Here is a 22,671-nt window from a genome sequence, read left to right as displayed (position 1 = left end):
TTTTTTGCAGTGAGATAATTACCTCATCCCCATGATACAGATATGGAATGACACTACTGAAGTAGCAGATAGCAGAATACAATATATGTGAATTCAGAACACTCCAGTTAAGCCCACAATTACACTGCATAATGTCACAACACTGTAGCACCACACAGGAAGGATTTTGACATCCCAAACTGTATCAACTCATTCCATCTCCTCTGTCACAGGAAAAACCAGCAAAATTTAAAAGACTCTGTAAATATCTTGGTAGTTACAGAAGTCCTACCCCTGGCATCCTCTTAGGTGCCAGATGCTCAATAGTAATTGAGTAATGTTTCACACATTTTAAAAATGCACAGAAAAATAAAATAACATCCTCACTTGGGTTCTGAATAGGACAGAGAAACTTTAGCATCAGCCAAAGGTATTTGCAGGAGTAGAAATAATAAGAAGGGAGGTGTTGAGGAGCTAGAGTTAATGATTTAAACAGATAATCCTTACTTTATGCAAAGTGGCAAGAGGATTTCTAAGTAGGAGATTTAGTGTAATTCATTGTTCTGAACTGACAGAAACCATTTTTCAAACAAAAAAAAAAAAAATACAGACAGGCTTCAGTAGTTTATGCTGCAGAGAACTATTTAAAATACCTGCAGAACAACTGTCTATGTACATTTGGTGCTTTTAATAGAAGTGAGAAGGAAGAAGAACAAACAAGGTAAGAGCCTCTGAAGTAAGATGCCACTTCTTTCACCTTGGAAAAGGAACTCTCAATGTATATTATGGATGTCAAAAAACAAGTAACTCCCTAAACTCAAGGAGTACTGAAGATCCTGTGCTGACCTATTTATTATTTTCAGAGTTATTATTAAGCAAAAAGCCCTATGTAATAAATAATCCTTCTATGGGGTAGCAGAAGATCTTTTAAGTAAGCTAAAATTTCTGTGTGAAATGATGGCATGTTATGGGATACCAGACATTAATAGAATAATCAGAAACTTGCATGATAATGTTGAAGGCAGGACCGTAAATAGTAACAGTGTCAGACACTTATTTTCAGTGAGAGCTGAGGAATCTACCACATCCTTACTTTCATTGTCCCTGTCCCCTGATGAGATCATGATGAAAACAACCACAATAGTAATTTCATCAGAGAAGTGCTAAAACACTTCTGTCTGTATGACCTTGATTTTATAATGACGTTTCACGGGACTGTTCAAGAAAAGAACTTAAAAGAAAAGAAGCAGAAATTAGACACATATCTTCATTATCAGCAAGGTATCAGATATATCTTGTCTGTTTAAGTCTCAAAAGCAAAATAGATCAAGAAGCATTGAAATATGTGTCATTATACTCTTCACTGAGACATGAGAGAACACTGATGTCAATCAGCAAAAAAATTTCAGGCACTTGAAAGCTTTTGGGGAAGTTACATGATCAACATTGTCATAAATAAATATGCATAGACACCTATTATTCACTGCAGGAAAAAGAAACACCTCTGAGAAGAGTTTGAAATCCACATAGAAAGTTTCTTAGAAATTCAGAATACTGAGGAGATTAAAACCAGCTGAAGACATGAAATGGCAGGAATATGACATGTCACTGGAACACACTTAGAAACACTGCTAATTTCAGTCCCACCTCAGGGGACATGATCCCAACACAGAACAAGTGAGGCACATCTCTTCAAACAATTTGGAGACGAGTTGAATCAGCACAACACTACAGAGCAGCAGCAGAGGAATGATTGGCTGGAACTTGGCACCCATCATAATATACAGGAAGGTGAAAAAGGTGTGTAAATGTGATTATGTGTGGAAATAAGCTACCTCACTTCACTTGCCAATAGGGTTATCTGTTTCCTGGTGTTTCTGTATAGTGGGAGCCTTTACTTAGGCTCCAGACAGCCTCAGAGGTGGAATGGCTGGGGGGAGAGAGCTATTGACTGTAAATGTTAAAGGCAGAGATGGAAAGGTGTTTGCACAGCAGTTCACAGGAGAAAAATGACTGTGGGGCTCAAATCTGGAAGGGAGCAAGCTCCACCCACAATTTTCCTTCCTGAAGAACTGATGCTGGGGTACATCAGAGTTGTCCTATTTACAGGAATTGTGTGTATTAGGGAGCTGATCACATCCCTGAGCTGAGCACACACCACACAGGCTGCCTCCTGTCTGCTGGAAATCACTGCTGGCTCTCACATGGAAAAGGGGCTGCAGTGAGCATCATCAGGAATTACAGTGAATTAATTAAACAGTCATTAACTATATTCTGCATTGATTAGCGGTACAGATCTTAGTCACTCACGCAGAGGGGGGAGGAAAAGTAATTTTCTGTTGCATTCACAGTCTTTGGAAAGTGGTGAGTCACAGGGAGCTGCTGAAGCCAGCACCTGTTACCTGCTCATCCCCAGCACAGCTTCACCAAAAACATTCTGAAGAAACTGTGACTGGAAGGCAGCCAGAGATCAGCCTTTCACTCACCAAAAACCTCCCAAACTTCTCTCAAGCTGCTGAAGTTAATGGCAGCCAGAAGAACACCTGCCTGATTTGCATTTTAAAGAAAATTACATGATGGACTGAGACTTGACTCAATTTATTTTTTTAAATATTCACTGAAACCTCTTAGAGCATAACAAAAATAGGCATCCCAATTAAAAAGAGCCCAAGTGTTTGCATGAACAAGAAAAAGAAGACAAAAATGGGGATGCATTTTTGTGGGTGTTATTAAAAAAAAAAAAAAAAAAAAAAAGAAAAAAAAAAAAGGAAAAAAAATGGTTGGTTCAGCCTCAGGTTGACTCTTCCTGTCTTTTCCTTAGCAATACATAAAGCAAAAGTAGAAATAACTGAAGCAGTCCAACAATCATACTTAGATGCAAGGGGCAGGTTTTGAAGGAGTGAGAGACAAGTTAGATAATAGGAAAAAAACATCTTGTTAAGCATTAATGTGGTGAGGAATAATCCTGTCCTCCCATTCCAAGTCCTCATCTTCCAGTGTTTGTTACACTAATAAATTTTACCTGTGAGGGCCACAGCTGTCTCAGTTAATTTTTCCCCCTTTATTCTAATTAATAAACATCTGGAATGTTTAAAAAATAGTAAAAATGGGCTAGGGGATTGTCTGGATTTATCTTTCTCAGAGGCTGCTGGCTGTAGCTGGAGTTAGTGCTGTTACTGTAGGAATCTGTGAGTCCTTACAGGTTGTGATGTGTTTGTCCACACAGTGCTTGGGTGAGTCAGTCAGCTCCTGGTGCTTCCATTTAACAGAGGAAATTGAAAATTATCTGGGTACTGAGGGCCACACTGAAAATATTTGGCAATTCTGCCATTGTTCTAATTTGTGTAAAAATTTGTAATGCTTTGGGGAGTGTCCTGGAGCAAACCCAGTACAGCTCCCTCCCCAGTGCTCTGTTGCAGATAGAGAATATCCTAGAACGATTTGAAATACCCAGTGATACAACAGGTAACTCCCCACCATCAGTTCCCCACGCAATTGGATGGCTAAACAAGCAAACTTGAAATTCTGGAGCTCACGGAGAGGAGATGTCAATTAGAAGTACAGAAGTGTTGTCTCACAAACAGTGTGAGATTGCTAGAGGGAAACACCACCTTCCCCAGAGCCTGCAGCAGGAAAAACCCAAATGACAGATGGGAAAACATTCAGGAAGAGCTACAGAACTTATCTGACTTCTGGGAAGTTTGTCAGACTAAGAAGTTTAATAAGCTTGAGGCTAAAAGAACATTAAAAGGCAATTTGAGCTCGGTCTGTAAATTCTTCACGGCCAGGAGATTTCAGAGAGCAGAGGACTGTACAAAGACAGAAAAATATCCAATACCTGGAAGATCTAATTATACAAATCTTTACTGGTGATAAAGAGCAGGATTAAACTCAATTTAGCTATCTAAAAGTCTTTATCTACTAGTTATCCTCACTAACACATTGAAAGAGGCATTTCCAGAGGGTTATTCATTCCACCTATCTTAAGATGGATGAAATTGCTTGGAATTCTGGCTTGATTAATTTTTTTGACATTATGGTGGAAGATGAGTTTATAGAAGTCGTTTATCCAGCTGAAATTTGCCAGTGGGATTAATCTCCTCCAAATGTGCATTTCTTTTAACGTTGGCAGTTGATCAAGGAAATGTCTTGAGCTGCAGCAGAACACCCATTACTTGTGATTTCAAAATTGGCAAGGGAGCTTGTGGAACATAAGCAACAGTGGGAAGAATGGGAAGCTAGGTCTGCACAGCTGGCCAAATTGAGGACCCTAAAAAAACAAAACCCTTCCAAAATCTCATTTTTCTGGAGAATGGGTGAGGCTGCACTCCCAGAAGATTCACACCAACATCAGTTTTCTTAGAATCATTAGGCTGGAAAAGACCCTTAAGGTCATTGAGTCCAACCATTCCACCAGCACTGTCAACCCACATCCCCAAGTGCCACATCCACACAGCTTTGAAACCCCTCCATGAAGGGATGGAGACTTCACCACTGCCCTGGACGGCCTCTGCCAGTGCTTGACAGCTCTTTCAGTGAAGAAATTTCTCCTAATGTCCAACCTAAACCTCCCCTGATGCCACTTGAGGCTGCTTCTTCTTATCCTGGGAGAAGAAATGGAACCCCACCTGTTTTCAGTCATAGTGTTAAAGAGCAACAAGGTCCCCCAGGGCCTTTCCCAGCTTTCCAGCCCCTCTGCCCAGCCTGGAGTTGCAGGGGGGTTGGCATGACCCAAGCATCACATTTTCCCAGCATGGCAAGCTCATCATGCTCACTGAACAGTCAGAAAACACAAATCAACAGCTGCACATCAAAGCCCACTGGATGCTTTTCTCCAGTTGCATCACCCTCTGTCATTCAGGACTTCAGGGGACAAATGTGGCCCTTCTTCCTTCCCTACCTCTTCCAATAAATGCCTGATTGTGCAGCTGCTGCATAATAGCTGCTGATGCCAGTGGGACTGTGCAGGGATTGCATAATCACTCCAGAGAATGGGAATCTCTGGGCAAAGCCTCATCCCAGCACCACCTGCCCAGTCCTTCCTCATCTCTCAGGTTCTGTGGGCTCAGAGAACCAGAGAACCTCTTTTCACTAAAGAGATGAAAAATATTTTTGCATGTAACAGGCTCCCAACTTTTCACGTGGAAGTGCTGTGAGATTAAAGTGGACACGAGAGCAGCCAGCAATGGGCTCCGTTCCAGTGTATGCATGTAAAAGCTGCTGTGGAATTAATCCTCCTGAATTCTTACAGCCTTTCTGCTTCTCCTCTAATATTAAGGTGCACATATGGTAGCTACAGCTATCACAGGTTAGCTCTAAAAGTTTAAATTTCTGTCATTAAAAAATGAGCGTACAATAGATCCACAATATGAAATGTGCACAGAAGAGGGGGAAAAAAAAAGGGGGGGGGCGCATATAATAAAAAGTAACCTAGAACAAAAGGAGAATAAACCACCAGCTGGCAGTCATAATGGTACACAACAAAAAATTGCCATGCTTTGTAAATTATCATTCAAACCACGCCATACCAAGCGGAATTCCTCAGTCCTGTGACACACACTAAGCACTGTTTTCTTTCTCTGTGACTCAAGAAATCTGCAGGGATCATAGCCAGCCACTGATGAGAAAGTTCCTGCTGCAGCCAAAGGACATTTGATGCCCCAGCACACCCATATCTAGATGCAGCTGCAAGACAATTTAAAAATAATAAACCACAGTTCCAGTGCTGGTGTCAAAACATGCTTCTGTGTAAAACCAGCCATACAGCTCAGATAACCATAGAAGAAAAATTGTTTTCTTGCCTTTCACACTCTGCTAAAATTGCCTGGGGTCCTTGTCTCTTCTCTTTCCACATCACAGCACACCTCAATTTCTCCTATCACTTTTTTACATGGGAAAGGCGGGGAGGAAAGAGGGAAGAAGCATTTCTGCATAAAATTGCCTCTCTAACATCACTTCCAGTGTGTAGGGCTGTAAGCAATGATGGTGTTGTGGGTGTTGCCCTTCTGCTCCTAACTCCAAAGAAACGAAGTTAAAAGTTATTGCTTGGATGATTATGTGCAAGGAAACATATCCTAGATCTACAACAGGAAGCCAAAAAGGAACCAAATTAAATTTCACAGGCTTTACTGCTAATGATTTGAGCTGATGATACATTTGTTAATGTTAAAAAGCAGGTCTGTGTTGTTCTTTGAAGTATCTTCAGAAACTTATTTTAAAGTAAATAATTTAAATTTTCCTGGTGCTAGAAAAGCCACACAAATTCAGTTGTGAAAAGAAAAATATACACAGAAAGAACAGTTGCAGGAAACACAACTGGTTTAATCTTACAATGAAAGCTCTCAACACAGCAATTACTACATATTTTCTCTTGAGCTGTGACTCAGAAGACTAGCCCCCTTAACACTGAAAAGTGAGAGCAGAAAATAAAGCTCTTGGCACAAGTAATAACTATTTCAAAAAATACTTTTTTCTCACATGTCATTAATAGGCATTTTATTTCCAGAAATGACAGAATCTCCTGCATTGTACGGAAGTAAATAAAAAAAGCTAATTTAACTTGGACTAAATATGCAGCTCTGGGCTAAACCACAGGTTTGGTGCTCAAAACTCAAGTGCTGAAACAGATTCCTCCCTCCTAAATACATGGTTGTGCAGCTGGAGCAATTTGAGCCTCTGGCAAAGGCAGAGGGAAACAGCACATGCATCTTGTCTCAGAAGATTTTTCATGCTCAGGAGAAATGGAAATGGAAGAAAGAAAGGAGGGGCAGCTGCCTGAGCCAAATGAAGTGCAGAGGAGCAATTCCAGCAGCCACAGGGGCTCCCTGGCTGTTGGAGGCCAGCACAGGAATTGGGCACCTTCCTCCTCCTCCCCTGCTCTGCCTCCTGTCCCTGCAGCACTCACCCTCCCAGCAGAGGATTTCTTGGTGATCCAGCTGGGATCCAGTTCAAGCAATATTCTCATTTAATCTGCTTTCTAAACCAGCACTGCCACATTCTTTCAAACAGAATCTGGACAAACTCTTGTCCTGCATTAACAAAAGTCCTCTGAAATCTCAGTGGCTTTCAGTTTTCTTGGCTTCTGTGAGCCTCAGAAGAAGTCAGCTCCTCAAAGCTCTGCAAATGGTACCAGAATATTCCAATCTATTGTTTGGCTGACCCCTTTTCCCTTGCAGCATGTTTCAGCAGTTCAATTTCCATGCAAGTGGTTGGGTTTTAGCCTCAGCTGGACATCAGGACATGCTAGGCAGCAATTTTAAGAGACTGAATTTTGCTGATGGCAAGATGTTAGGGCAAAAAGAGCAGGATATTCACCTGATGTAGGCTGGCCTGAACTGTCATTTAGCTCAGTAGATTATTCTTTAATTTTACGCAGAAACAAAGCTACACCTATATAAAAAATGTCAGAGATTATATACAGGGATTGTGGGCCAGATAAATATATACATAAATAAACACATGCATTCCTTACATCTGGCCACATTTCTCCTTTACTCACTAATGTTTCTGTTCAATTAATGCAAAGGTACAAACCACATTGTTCTGTATAACTGAATTGCATTTACCCTTAGCTGTAACTTGCAAAACCTGTTGCAAAACTTCGAATTAACCATCCCCATAAGTAAAGATACTGTGAATTATACTGAGTATAGCTTGCACAGACAGCCTTTTAAATTGTCTTTCATTTATAAAATAAATAGATTAAAAATTTTAAAAGTTACCAGACTTGTCTATAAGTGCTCTTCTTTCTGAATCAAGCAATACCGGTAAACCAAAGTTTTAATGTTTGTAGGTTTTTAAAAATCCCTGTCAGTATTTTCAGTGCATCAGGAGACTGTAAGCAGAGAAAAGCAGTGTCCTAATAAGCCATATCATAAATCACATGCCAAGTTTTACTGCCTTTTTTTTTTTTAAACCTCACTTTCAATTTCTAGAGGATCTGTTAAATTCAAATTGTCAGCACAAAAGGAGGCTTTTTTCTCTTATCATGTACCTGAATTTCAACACACAAGGGCACACTCTTGTAAAGCCTCCTGTACTTTCCACTGTGCTCTCCTGGATCTAAGAAGAATGGTTTGGCACTCCTGTACAAGAGCTCAGCACACATGGAGAATATTTGAGTGTCTGAGGGATATCAGAGCCACTCTCTAGGAACAGATTTTGAAAGCTGGTGACATCAGCTTTTGGGAAATTGGGATGAGCTGAAATCAGAGATAGCTTGGTCCTTAGCACTGATGCAGAAATAATTCAAGTTCACAGATTTTTTTTTTAAAGAGCTTTTACAGCAGTACCAAGGACAAATTGAGGAGCAAGCCCTGCTCCAGAGATGCCCATCTCTTACCCCACCCACAGGAACACGCAGCATCTCTTGGCATATCATGAGCCTCAGAGATTCACCTTTCCTGCTACTGAGTTTGTGAGACAGCAGGGGGAAAAAAATCCCCCATGCAGATGTGGGATAAGAATCTGCTTCTCTTTCCAGAGGTAGCTGTGTTTGAGGAAATACCACCAGGCCTTGGGTTTTCCATCAGAATATTTCAGGGTGTTTGTTATATGCGTTCATCAAATCTGGTCATGAATAAACTTGAGGGAAGAAGTTTTCTGAGCAGAACACAAAGACTGCAGAAACCCTTCCATCAGTGGTACTGGATTGTAAATCAGAGCTGCACATTTGTATATTTGCATGTGGCAGTGTAGGGTGAAGATGGCATTAAGAGAAATCTGTGCCACTGCTGCACATTTTTATAATTCAGTTTTTGGGGCCAGTGGGGCTGCTCATTTCCTAAGTTAGGTTTGGGACTCTAAGGTTCCTGCACCATCAGTTTCTTTTGGAGCCTGTCTGAGGAGGAATAGAGTAGCTCTGCAGAGTTGCTTTCTATTGATAATAAAGGACCTCGAGGTGACTCTCTAGTAATTACCCCATTTTACCATTCTGATGTCTGCAGTTAGGTGGGGTTAAACCCATCGGAGTATCTATGCCATTAAATTACACTACACACAGCAGTAAGTCTCCTTTCCAAAGCAACACTCATGGACCTTAAATCAGCAGACAAAAAAATACTCTCTTGTCTCTAGCAATAGCTCCTCTGTTTTTAAATATCTTCTTTTATGACAGGGGTGCAATTAAAGCTATTTGGTCACTCCAGTTACATTAAAAAGATGTGAAAATGAGCACAGTCTCAAGTGACATAATAAGTCTGGAGTTTCTCACATTATGCCCACATTCAGCTTGGCATTATGGTGCCTTGGGGTCTTGAAAAAACTTGAAAGCAGCTCAAACTGTTTACTTAGCAAAAGCAGGGTTGGGTTTTTGTTTTTGTTTTTTTTTTATCATACAAAGAAATTTTGGTTCAGGTGTATTGGCTGCTTAAGGACTGCCACATATTAGCAAGAAAATTAATCAACCATCAACCAGATGAATTTCAGCCTCAAGCCACACATCTGTTTCGGACAGCCTGGTAGTGACACAAGAGTTTCATAAATATCTGGAAAATTAGTAAGTCCAACTAATTTTCAGTTTTACATGTAATGGCCATCCACTCTTTTAAGACACTTAGGAAGGCCTGGGGCATTTTGAGTATCTTTCTGAAATAACCTTAAGAGGAGGGAGAAAACATTTCAGATCATGAAGAGTCAGACTGCAGCTCTTCAGTGAGCAAAACCACAGCTTTTCAGTGATCATCTTTCAGTTTATGTGCTCAAACCTTCATCTGTTCCTCCATTCAAAACTTGTAAATCAAACTCTGAATGCTTCATATTTCCATTTAAAATAAAAACAAACCTCAGAAATTCTCCTGGATGTTTTTACTTTCCAGAACAGTGTTCAGGAGTATCAACCAATTCAGGAACTACCAAATGAAAAACACTACTACTAATCAAAAAACACTTGATTTACAGAAGCATAGGATTATTTCAGAAACCATTATTTACAGTAAGTAATATTTATTTATGTTAGCAACCCAACTGGTTTCACATCACTGCTCTTTGCAAGTGAGTATTGTAAAATACGGCCATTAGTAAAAAAAATAGAGAAAATCGGATCCTGTGTGGTTTCATTCCTCTCCCACCCAACCCAGCTGATGGGACAAAAGATGTATTTAATTTGTACAATTATAGATATTCCAGAGACTCTACAGGAAACCAGTTCTCCCTCTTAGCTTTGCTCTGCTGGCCAGGCAGCTGTATTAATAACAGAAGTTAAGCCAGCTGCTGTTCTAACAGCCGCAGTTCAGGGGAAGGAGCTGGACGAGGCCAGTCTTCGCCTGCTGCAGCTCTCCAGCCTCACTGCAAGTGCCAAACCTCCTCCTGCAAATGGATATTTGTAGGGCAGGCCTTGGATCCCAGCAGATCCTGAGCCTCACGTCCTAAAAGAGCAGCCAGATCTTTGGTAGTGTGACCATAGCGCTCTACCAAAACCAGTTCCTGACTGGTTGCAATTTGTCTTCCAGATTACAGCACTGCCCTAGACACAAGTCCAAACCAGTAAGCCTACCGGTGTTGATAGTAAAAGGGTTTTAAAATCATGGGGATTTAGGGTTAAAAGGAAAATTAAGTTTAGTAGGCCCTGAGAAAAAATAAATACCCTAGGTACATGAATGTTGGAATCTTGGATATTGATGATTCTGAGATTGCAGAAAGTCTCTGTCTGTCAGCCCCACTGCCAAAGCAGAAGCCATAATTGGTCTGTGCTGGTTCCAAGGTTGTTTATTCTGTTTATCTCTAACATGTTCTGCTGCCCTGCCGCAGCTCTGTCCTGCAGGGCACCGTGTGGGGCTCTGCCCTCAGTGGGATGTTACAAACATTAAATACCAGAAACTCCCTGGGCTGCATTTACAATAACATGCCAATATCTGTCACCTACGTTGGACAGTGTGTCCCCAGCCTGAACCAACAGAAAAATGCCAACACCACAGTGACACATGGAGGGCATGAAGAAGGAGAAAAAGGACAAGGCACACCCAATTTCCTCCATCTTGTCCCCTTTGAACCCCTTATCTAGAATCCTAAAATTTTACTTTTGCACCCATGCCACACTTAATTATTACTCATATCAAACACTCAGAGCTGGTAATTCATGCTGTAAGATTGAAAACTCTTTTCCATGGCCAGAGATCACAGACAGTGTCTCTGGGGGCTCTGTCCAGGGGTGTTCCTGACCCCTGCCAGGGTCCCAGACCTGCCAGAGCAGCCAGAGGGAAGCCCTGGATTCCCACACATGAAGCCCTTGTACCTTGCTAGAACTGCACCTGTATAGCTAGTACATGTTAAATTATATAATTGTTAGATGTGATGATTGTTTAGTAATTAAATATCTCACGATAATAATAGCGATGAGCAATTTAAAAAGCAGACTTACCAGCACTCATAACAAACTATTCAGATGGGAACGTCTTTAAAGCTGCTTCACAAGGTGGTTTTTTACTAGTAATCCATTGTAAACACTCTGGGGTGTCTGAGACAGGTGACAGCAATCACCTTTTTAACACATGATACCCTTAGGTGGTAATTAGCTCCCATTACACAGACAAGCGATTCAGCTGGGAGAGAGCAGTGGAAATAAGCACATGCCTGGTTGCCACCTGCATTTCCTAGGTGGAAGGGAGAAGAGCTTGACAGGTGACACTCACACCTTGTGTCCGAGCTCACAGTGTGCTGATGTTAACTCCTTGTAAGCATAATGCAAAGGAAATCTAAATAATCCAAATGTTTTCTTCCCACCTGCAAGGCAACATCATTTAACTCTGATGAATCAGGCATGTATTGCACATTTATTCTATTTAAACCTTAATACCATCCTGAGGTATTTGCTTTCAAACATATTTTGACATTTCTCTCAATTTTTGCAGAATTGTCAGCTACGGTAGGGAGAGTACTTGAGTTGAAATTTCAGGCTGTTTTTCAAGCTGAACATTTCCAGTGCTTGACTTTTGTGTAAACTCTTAAGCACTAGAATTCTATCTTCCCTGAGCCAGTTATTATTTAGAAATATTAGCAGAGGCTGTCAGTGATGGTGGTCATTTTTAGCAGTGGCTGTGACAAAATTGATTTGCCACCACTTAAGGTCCTCCTCCCGTCTGAACCTCATGCAGGTGCTGGGATGCCTTTCACAGCTAGACCAGAGGAGAATTTGTGACCCATCAAAAGTGAGATAATTCAGCCTGGGGATTAAAATAGGGGCAAATCCAATGCTCCTTTGTGGCAAGATGGTAACACCCAGGACCACTGCTTAATGCCGAGTTGTTCTCTGTCAGTTCAAAAGATCCTGAACATTCAATCTCTTTGGTATTGAGCCAACCAAAAGTAAATTTTTATTTTTGTTGAACTTTCTTCTGCATTGGAAAAACCTGAATCATTCAGCTATTTTGATGTTCTCCAAAAAAAAAAAAAAAAATTTATATATGAGGAGATCAATCTAAAAAGTCTGAGACTTTCCACTTCTTTCATGCAAACAAGATGGCCAAATTGAGATTGAACAAGCAGCATTCATTCTGGAATTTTGTAACTTTCAAGAATTAGTGTTGGTAACCCAAACAACCTTTCAGTATATATTTTGGATATTATGGTGCATGCTCTGTATAACGTGGCCATAGGAGTCTACAGATGTCAAATGGTGAAATTTATTTCCCTGCTCTTTGGCAGACTCCACAGGCAGAGGGATTAGATTATATTCTATTTCTTTCTGGTTTGAAATATATTTAGACAACTGAATGGCTTTTCATTTAGTGCTTGTCCTGCAATTAATTTCTCATCCTCCCTTTCAATCTGAGGCTTTTATGAAGTCTTGTGCATTGTGCTTTGTCCTCCCTCGTCCTTCCATTTCTGGGCAAGAAGGGCACATTCCTGTTTCCTGTAGCCACCAAGGGCTTCTTGTTGCAGAAAGCTGTTTGTTAGCCTGGCATCCCAGCTCTGCCTGTGACCAGAGAGAACAAAACTTTCCTCCCAGTCCCACTGGGCAGGCTGGAAGGCAGATGCAGATCACAGTGTAGTGCCATTTTATGCCAGAGTCAAACCTGAACAGCTGCAGAGCCTGGTTGCTTTTCTGTGAACTGTGAGCCACAGCTTGTGTAAGTCATGGATGCAGGGTGTGTGTGAGTCCTGAAAGGAATGTGGTGTTTTATGTCAACACCAACTTAACCAGAGGCCTCATAATGAGGAGCTGGCTGCTGCCTTGTCAGGCAGTGAAAAATCACAGTATCACAGAATGATTTGGGTTGGAGCTTATCCAGTTCCACCCCCTGCATGGGCAGGGACACCTTCCACTATCCCAGGCTGCTCCAAGCCCTGTCCAGCCTGGCCTTGGACACTTCCAGGGATGGGGCAGCTGCAGCTGCTCTGGGAAACCTGTGCCAGGGCCTCAGCACCCTCATGGTTATTGTAAATGCAGGTGAACCCAGTGGGAAGAAATGCTGATATCTGACTCAATTCAGAAGGCTGAATGATTTCTTTATTATAACTATACTATAATACATTAATATACTATTTAAAGGAGATACTAAAACTACAAACCTACTTTTTCTAACTACCATATCTACCTCACAACTTGTGACCCTCTCTAGAGTCCAGCCCCAGGTGGGTTGGATTGGCCATCAGGCTCAAACAATCCCCACCTGAATCCAATCAAGCAATCACCCCAGGTAAACAATTCTCCAAACACATTCCACATGGGAAAAACAAGGAGCAGAAATAGAAATTGTTTTCTTTCTTCTCTCTGTCCTCCTCTACGAAAAAATCCTGAGAGAGAGAGAAGAATGTGCTGGCCACACATGGTAAAGAATTTCTTCCCAGTATCTGAAGTTCCCCGCTGCTGATGTGGTTTGTCTTGGTGCTGTTCAGTGAGCAGCAAGGGCAGCCTGGGGTGCTGTACAGTGATAATAACCTCCACCAGGGAAAAGGAGCAACCTGAGCCACCTCCAGAGCACAGGCTGCAGCTCTTTGTGCATTAAAACCCTGCAGAAGTGACCAGAAGTGACAAACACAGGGTTTCTGCTGCCAAGCACGCTGTGTTGTGGGACTGGAATATAACACTTCTTGCACATGGAAATTAGCATTCACCTCTCTGCATCAGGAAAATGCAGGTATTTTAATGGGATCCTGCTACTGCAAAATGGTGTGAGCAGTACCTCTCACTCAACCTTACTGGTCCAGCCCCCAGTCAGTCAATCAATCAATCATCCACCCACTTCATTTTTTGTAGGGGAAGAGGACCTTTTAGCCTAGCAGCTGTTCTGTCAGGCTTTGGTTTCAGGAAGAAGCTGTGGATTTGGCTCAGACTCATCCAGCTTGGAAAATGCAAAGCTACTCAAATCCAAGCTACTCACAGCAGTGGTATTTTAGCTTCTGTGCTGCAGACAAATATTCGTGAACTTTGCTATGGTCTTTGGGTCCAGGAACTCTAGTAACTCTCACTTTGGTGACACTCTTTGATTTTACCTTAACCTGAAGAAGGACCTGGCCAGCAGCAACTTGAGGACAACTCAGGCAGAGGAAAAAAGTAACTGGTCGATAGATCTGACATGTTCAAAATTGCACTCTGTCCTGGGACACACAAATGCCTGCTCTATCTGCTTCATCTCTAAACATTTATTTAAAAGCAAAGATTAAATAAAACAAACTGTATGCTGTCAAACAGTCTAGTGATTTAAATTATGTAGATAGCAGATTAGTAAAGTGTTTCACAGGACGGGAAGCAGACGTGGCAATCTACAAAAGAGTGAGATGAAACAACTCAAGGTGCTGGAAGGACAGAGGTGCCTGCAAACCATGATATGTGCTCATAGTCTGCAGTTTCTTTCTCCCCAGGTGTTTTTTTAATTAGTTATAGCTAAGTCTCCTGAGACTCTCTTCTGGATATGAACAACTGATTTTAAACTTCATCTGTGTGCAGCCTTACAAGAGGCAAGTTTGCATATTGTGTTAATATGCATTTCTACCTGTATCAAAAAAGGACAATGACAGAACAAAACTTTTTTTTTTTTTTTTTTTTTTTTTTTTTTTTTTTTTTTGTATTTCTAACATGAATAAGGCTGTTTAATTGATTATTAGAAAGGAATTAGCTGGCAGACCTTGGCAGGTCTCATGTGAGTGCGTTTTGGGTGAAGGCTTAAATCCTCAGAGTTGTAAGAAAATCTCTTATTTCTGTCTCGAGGTCCACCCTGGCTGACAGCACTGAAAAATGCCTCAATCTGAATTAAGGTAACACTGTTGTGCTGTGTCTCAGGTGGCTGCATACCCAACCTTGCAGAGCCCAGCATCTTGCACTTGTTACCTGCTTGAGCAAAGAGATGTATTTCTTTAATTTGTTACTATGATTAGTGATCTTAGTCTGCCTCAAAACATTCCCTAGCTGGACCTCCTGTACCTTGCCAGAGTTGTATGTGGATGGATCCCACAGCCAGGTGCACACTCTGCACAAGATTTAAAGCAGCTGTAATGCCCAGAAAGTGCTGCAAGCAAAAAGCTTCGTAATACTTAGAACACTTGTGTAAGGAAAGCACATAAATATATTATTTACCCACGTGTATGTGTGGAAATAGAAGCACATGTTCTCATCATAGGAAAGGAACAGGGGTCAGAGTAAGCAGTCAGGACCAGTTTAATATGAATAGGGAGAAACCAGCTTAGCCTCCCACTCTGGCTGCAGAATCAAACAAAAGAAGGAGAATGCAGCCATCCATAGCACACACAGATCATACCAGACCACACCTAACTAGGGAAGGTAGAGGCCTCTTAAGACCTCCTCTTTCTTCCTTATGCTTTTTCTTCCTCTTTCTTGCCTCCACAAGCTAAATCTGCAACTGAGAATACTATAGGTTTTTCTTTACAGGAAATACTTTGGTGTTGGGTACTCCTAAAACATTATGGAAACCATTTGTGCTTTATGTCTTCCAGAAAATTATATTGATGTGCCTCAAGATGGGAGAGGTAAGACCAGACTTCAAGGAGCAGCTTTCAAGGAAATGAACTAAATTACAAGAGCTGAAAAAATTATGGATAAGCAGGAGAGAGAAAGACTACTACAAGAGGAAAATTGAGCAAGTCACCTGAAGACAGACACCATTCAAACAACTTCTACAGGCAAATGATATAGAAAGAGTCTCCAGGAGAAAGTAGTCTGTAAGCAATATTTTAATGCTAGACTGACACTATTATCTCTGAAAGGAAGCATCCTATTTGTGAAAATGCTCAGTAGGAAAATTACGTTGCTCTGGCAAATCCACACAAAGGTGGAAAACGACCACAAGACAAACCTTTGGTAGATAACTTTTCTTTGCCTCCCCATCCATCAATTGCCACTTGAGCCTAATCTCAGCCTAAGTGTCAGAATCCTGAATGTGAGTTTTTCCAAAGTTCTCTGGTGAACATTTTGTCACAATAGGGTAGATGCTGGCAATCCACATCACTGTTAACCATAGTGTCCTATGCATTGCAAAGGTAAGCAGAGCCCTTTCATTGAGTCAGACTGCAGGGTAACTTTAACCATAATGCACATTTTTAGAGCACTGGCAATGACTCTGCTAAGACGTCCAAGCCCATCTTAAATTCAGGTTCTTGAAGAAGGCAACTTTATTAGGATGCAAAACCATTCCACCCCCATACTCCTTGAAGATGAAAGCAAAACTGAAAAAAACCCAACAAACTATATTTCAAAAGCAATAATACCACTGTCCCTGCTTTCCAAGGCAATAGTCCAATTCCTCAGCCACTGCCTGGCTGCAGAGTTTACCCCACACAAGTCTCAGCAGAATCCCTTTGTAAGCCAAAAAGGCAATGACTTTGCCACAGAGGCATGTGGAGCACTTGATCACTGGGTTGCAATAGATTGACTTAACTTTTCACAGGACAGGGTTATCTTAAAATCATACAGTACCAATTACGTGAGCAAATCCTGTGAAATTCAGTTTTAAGATATTTGCATGGAGAACCTGGCAATGACAAGCAAACAGAGGCGTTCATCTGGAAATCATAACACAAAGCCAGGGTAATGCCAGTTTAATCCTTCATGTCTAATATTTTGTCCTGCAAACTTCAGTAATTTTAAAATAACCTTGCATTTACCCTGTAACCACAACACCTTGTTAATGAATAATCAAGTGTTCCTTTTGTACTTCCTTGGCTGAATGAAGTTCAGTCTTCTGTTGAACTCAGAGGGGACACTCTTCTCACTGATTTAAGTTAGTTCACAGCTAACTCAACATCCTGGAGTCCAGGATGGTACATGACTAAAACCATGGAGTAAACAGTGTTGGAGGACCCAACAAGGCTGGAAACCACAGGAGTGGAAGCCCAGTCTTCAAATAAAGCCCAGTGTGAGTAGAATGCCAGCAAGCACGTGCCCCTTTCCTCTGTAAACCAACTAAACATGCCGGGTATCACTGAGTAAGGGCAGGCAGTGCCTAAAAGAACAAATTCACAGGTGGGAGTGCCACCCTGCAGCCATTAAACTCCATCCTGTCCCAGGACAGCTTGGACAGCCCACTCTCACTCACAGAAGCTCCTGCACACCCCCCAGCTTGTAGAGGGGGAGCTAAGCTCCTAAGGGAGCTGCCACAGTGCACCTGGGGTGTTACACCTCTCTTACACATTAAGAACACTCCAAGGAAAGGAAAGCAAAGCAAAGCAAAGCGAGTAGCTGGAGGTGATGCCATCCATGCCAACATCCACACTTCCTCGTTGGCTCCAAGATCTATAACCCCTGCAGACACCCAAAAAAGTATCCACAGTAACCAGTGCACCCTGCAGTAACTTCTTGGTCCTTTCACCTTCTCCCAGCACCTACTTTCATTGTGAGGTGATGACCGCCACAGAGAGCTTTGGAAAGAGCTTATGTTCATAAAGGAATTTGTATTAGATACTGGTTTGTGTGACTTACTGTATTTTGTAAGGGTTTTTTTCCCTTTGGGAATTGTGCGTTATTAATGAGCAGTTTTATGCTTTACTTCTAGTACACGTATACCTTGTAATGGATGTGCTTTTTGTTTGTTTGTTTCCTTTTATTTTATTCTCTATACAGGGCCAGTAAATATAAGGTAGATACTCTCTGGCTGATTTTGCCTACCAATTAATTTATGGATAAATCCATGTCGTAGCTGGTGAACAATTTTTCATCAATTGTGTTGTTATAATCACCTGATAGACTCTCTACTTTAGCAGAATAAAATATTCTGAATAAGACTAATGCTAGTTGGGCCTTAAATTAAAGGGAAATAGTGCACTAGATATTTCCCTACCATCATTTCTATCAGCCCTTCTTCCTTGGTGTTGGGACACTGGAGAGAAGCACTGGCTACAAAACTGCCACCTGAACACCTCAGCCACCTCTGTAGCTGTGCTCTGATATCCCCCTGTATTTACTTGATCAAAATTATGGTGGGCCAGATAAACTGCAGTGAATTTTTCAGTTATTTCTGCAGAGAGACTGGTTCAAATGGAATCCTTCTCTAAAAGAAATTATCTGGACTAAAATAATTGTATTTTCCTCTATATCCATCCTGATATCTATGGAAAAATAAAGGATCTGAAATTAAGACTTACAAAAGTGCATACATTATACCTCCCATGTGACAATGGCAGCTATCTTAGTGGCTATTAGTGACCTTCCTGCTCCAGAAACCCCTTCCCCTGTCCAAATAATTTCCTCTCTTCTGTTTCACTGAGAACTGTGTCCAACTTCTTAGTAATTGCTGTGTATAATGTAGGACATAAAAAGATGAGTTATAAAGCTTGTGCAAGACTTGGTGTTGTAATTTACCCATCTTTTGTGCCTGGTTATGGATTTTACAAAAAACAGAATGAAAATAATCTGGCCTCTTAATGTATAATTCAGCATATTGTAGCAGCTATTTTAGACACCTGTTTTTTATGGTTTTACTACAGCTGTAATTTCTGTATGATGACTGTCCACTTGAAGAAGCAGTGAAGTTAACACGTCAAAATGATTTTTTAAAGTCAGATCTATTCCACCACCTGTGACTGTGTATGAAAAATAAAGCAACAAAAACAAAACCTCAACCACTGCTGGGAAGAAACACCTTTTCTCAGCCTCAAAAGTTCTCTTCTGTAAGACAGGCATTTCTTCTAGTCCTCCTTTTACAAAAGTAGTAAATTACTAAGAAGATAATATATATACAGTACAGTAGTCTATTTTGATAGTCAGCAGACTATTTTAGGCTAATTAAGCTAACTAGAAATTCTAGGGTTACAGTGATTTCTCTTTATTGATACATTGATGATAATACTGTTTCCATAACACTTGATGTTTGAAATCAACAGTGTCCAGTGATTTGCTAATCTAGTTTCTGGTCTAATCCTGTCCTCTTTTTTGCAGCATTCTCTGACTTCATATTATGAGTCATGTTGTCTTTCTCAAGTGATTGCCAAGCAAACCAAAAATGTGTTTTACACTGCTATTGCACTGCTCTTGTCTTTATATACAGTAGTTTTTATAAAAATGTCTTTAGGTTTTAATAAATGAGTGTAACGTAAACTAATCTCTGTAATAAAACTTGCTTTAGTGTTTCAAAGGCTGTCTGGAATAGCTGTAGAGATTTGAGCTTCTGAGTATTTCAATAGCTTCAAAATTCAAGGATTCCTTTCCCTGTGCAGGAAATCCCCAGGTACCACAACTGCATGGTCTGTACAAGGGTAAAATGAAGACAGTGTATTTAACCCAAAAAATTGACTTGGAGATGGGGGGAAGAGGCCCTAAGAAGCCAAACCACACACACACAAAAAACCACCAAAAAAAAAAACCAAAACCAAAAACAAACCACTAAAGCTATTGCATTAATCAATACATGTTCCATTTAGCCTGCTTCACCATTTCCAGCAGTTGTTAATAACAGATATTTAAGAAGGAAGTGTGGGACACTGAAGAGAGACTGCTAAGAATTAAACAATCTTCCCACTACTCGAGGCAAACAGAGTTTAGTTTGTTCTTTGCTTCCAGGCTGGAGGATTTGGACAGTTTCCCCAGAAAGTTTTAGATTTTCTAAACACTCTCTCAAGTCTCTTTGTCACCTCTTGTTTAGGAGGTATCATTGCCAATGTTCCCAAAATACTGAGAGCTCTGAGCTGAAATTTCAACTCTCCCATTAGTAAAAGGGAGCATTTTTCACAACATCACCTCTTGGGACAGATTATTTCCTTTTACAGAAAGAGTTCTTGCCCTGTCCTGCTGCCCCCAAGCTTTAGTTTTCCTCAGGTGTTTTCCTGTCCAGCACTTGCTGTCCTCTTTGGCCCATCCCAAATCCTTGATATCTGACTGAAGTCCTGCCATTTATACACAGCAGGTACCTTTCCCCATTAGAAATTATCCTTTCAGCATCAGATCACTAGCCTCAGACTAGAAGCTGTGCTGTGGGAATATACCTAAACCGTCAAAAATAGATTTTAAAGCCAAATTTTAAAGGAAGGATGAGAAATCCTTTGTAATGTCACTTACTTCGTGTGCCAGAGTGAATTTCTGGAGTGTCTGTGACAAAGCTCATGAGCTCTAAAGTAGAAAAGGATCATTTTCATTAAAGCAACACTTCAGTAATTCTTAGGGGTTTTGCAGCTCTTAAGAGACTACAATTGCACTCCATTGTGCTAAAGTTTATGGAAGGTATTGCAGAAAGAAAGAGGACAAAAAGCAGCTTTAAAAATACATAAATGTGTAAAATTACAAATAATTGCAACCCAATCCCCTTCTCAAACTGCACCTGCAGTTGTGAAAACAGTTAAATATATGAGACAAAGGACATAAATCAATGGATGGGGTGTGTTACAGCTCCCTCACCAAGTTTCAACAATTTTTATTATGTGCTTCTAGTAACTGAGTAAGGGTTATATTCAGCACATTATGCTCACCAGGAACAGCTTTTATATACCAAGGAGCAAATTAAATACCTCTGGAATTTCCATGGGAGATGTTAAAATGCTGATATTGACTTACAGACTGCCATTATCACTAAGTCAAAAAGAAACAGGAGCATCACAGCCAGTTCCTTTAAACTGTTTATTCTTACTAGAAAGCAAAGACTTCATTGATCTGCTGGTTGCTCACACAATAGAAAAGAGAGCTAAGATTTGATTTTCACTGCCAAGAAAACAAAACCCTGTCATTCACCCAATCTATTACCAACAATGAATTTAATTTGGAAAATGAAGAAACATTATTTGGGGGGTGGGGGGGAAGCATACCAATACATTAGGTATGAATAGCTACTGCTGCTGCTTTGTCTGTAGTGAGAATTAGCAGTGACAATTGGGTTTAAATCCTTGGCTTGGATAACACACAAACAAAAAAAGCTTGATCTAAGTAACATTTAAGAATATCCTCCCCTTAGCCAGCTAGAGAGATTTAATTTAAGGCATTTTTTTGTTAATTACATGAGTTTTATTTGTTTTGACTGCCTTATAGTTACTGCTTAATTTTTTTTTTTTCAGGTAGGGTTACTGAAAACTGTTGAAAAAGCTGAAAACTGTCTGAAAAGCTGTGTTCCATTTTACCTCAAGGTTTTTGCTGCCCAGCATGAGGCCTACCTCCTCTGCTCTCCAGTATTTGCTGTCCTGAGAATTAAGAATATTGCATCATTACTACTATTACTGTGCAGTATCAAACTGTTCCCTGCAAAGCCACCTTCTCCAAGCATGCCTGGTTTCTGTTGGAAGAATTTAAGTTGCAAAATGCTGCTGGGGTGGGTGGGAGCACAGTAGGAAATGCCACCTTCAGAGAGTTAGTGATAGCTGGGGTTTGCTGTATAAACTCCATTATCATTTTAACCACACAGTCCACCTCCTATTCCCCAGCCACCAGAAAAAGCCAGTTGGGAATTTATCTAGCAAGGAGACAAGGCATCCCTGTGCTGGATCTGCTATTATTATGCAGATAGAGGAGCTCAAAGACATTTCACAATCTCTTCTTTTCTTTGCTAGCTGCATGGATGTTTGTTTAAAAAATCATCTCCAGCTAATAAAAAACCTTTAAAGCCCCACACCCTAAAGAAAGAAATCATGCAATACTGTGAGTCTCATAGATTTTGTTTTGTTATACTACCCACAGAAATGCCACATGAACAAAAGGCACTGCTTAAGCCCCATTTTTATGGAGTTTCTAGGCTGTAGCTCAGTGGCACAGGATGTGACTTCTGTTTGTGCTCTGCACTCATCATTCTTCCTTTCACATCTTCTCCCCACACTGCCCATAGACAAGGAGCACTCCAAGCATGGCAGGCAATGTTTTTGCTCTGCTGGAGGTGCTCCCACCCTCTCTGAGACCCAGCCATGCAAAGACTTCTCTGCAAGGACCAACAGCTTCACCTTCTATAGCACTGCCCCTCCCAGTCTATGCAGGGAGCTCTCTGCCCACCCAAGGCATCTCTGACTGCTGGGGACCTGCTCCTGTGCCTCGGGTCCTTCAGCAATACACCAAGAAAAGGGGAACCACAAACGTTCTGTTCACAGAATCACAGAATAGTGAGGTTGGAAGAGACCTCTAGGATCATCAAGTCCAACCTATGCCCTAACACCACAGCTAGACTATAGCACCAAGTGCCAAGTCCAGTCTTTTTTTAAACATATCCAGAGATGGTGATTCCACCACCTCCCTAGGAAGACAAGTCCAGTATTTTATTATTCTTTCAGTGAATTTTTTTTTCCTAATATCCAACCTAAACCTTCCCTGATGTAGCTTGAGACTGTGTCCTCTTGTTC

At 41.0% G+C, this 22,671-nt stretch overlaps 1 protein-coding gene across 3 annotated transcripts in view; it reads left to right on the top strand.

Moving 5' to 3' along the window:
- The window catches only part of SHISAL1 (shisa like 1), a 73,429-nt gene extending 51,102 nt beyond the window's left edge, over positions 1-22,327 (top strand). For 2 of the 3 annotated variants that reach the window (XM_021535513.3, XM_021535512.2), the window contains exon 5: positions 15,868-19,462. In XM_021535513.3, coding sequence (XP_021391188.2) covers position 15,868 — 1 coding nt within the window. In that variant the 3' untranslated portion in view covers positions 15,869-19,462. Of the gene's footprint in view, positions 1-15,867; positions 19,463-21,405 lie in introns of those variants that run through there. The other variant, XR_002465836.2, reaches the window with a different exon arrangement.
- Positions 22,328-22,671: the final 344 nt, after the last annotated feature.

The sequence above is a fragment of the Lonchura striata genome, chromosome 5 (genome assembly GCF_046129695.1).
Source record: "Lonchura striata isolate bLonStr1 chromosome 5, bLonStr1.mat, whole genome shotgun sequence".
NCBI lineage: Eukaryota > Metazoa > Chordata > Aves > Passeriformes > Estrildidae > Lonchura > Lonchura striata.
This window is presented reverse-complemented; position numbering and strand designations above follow the sequence as displayed.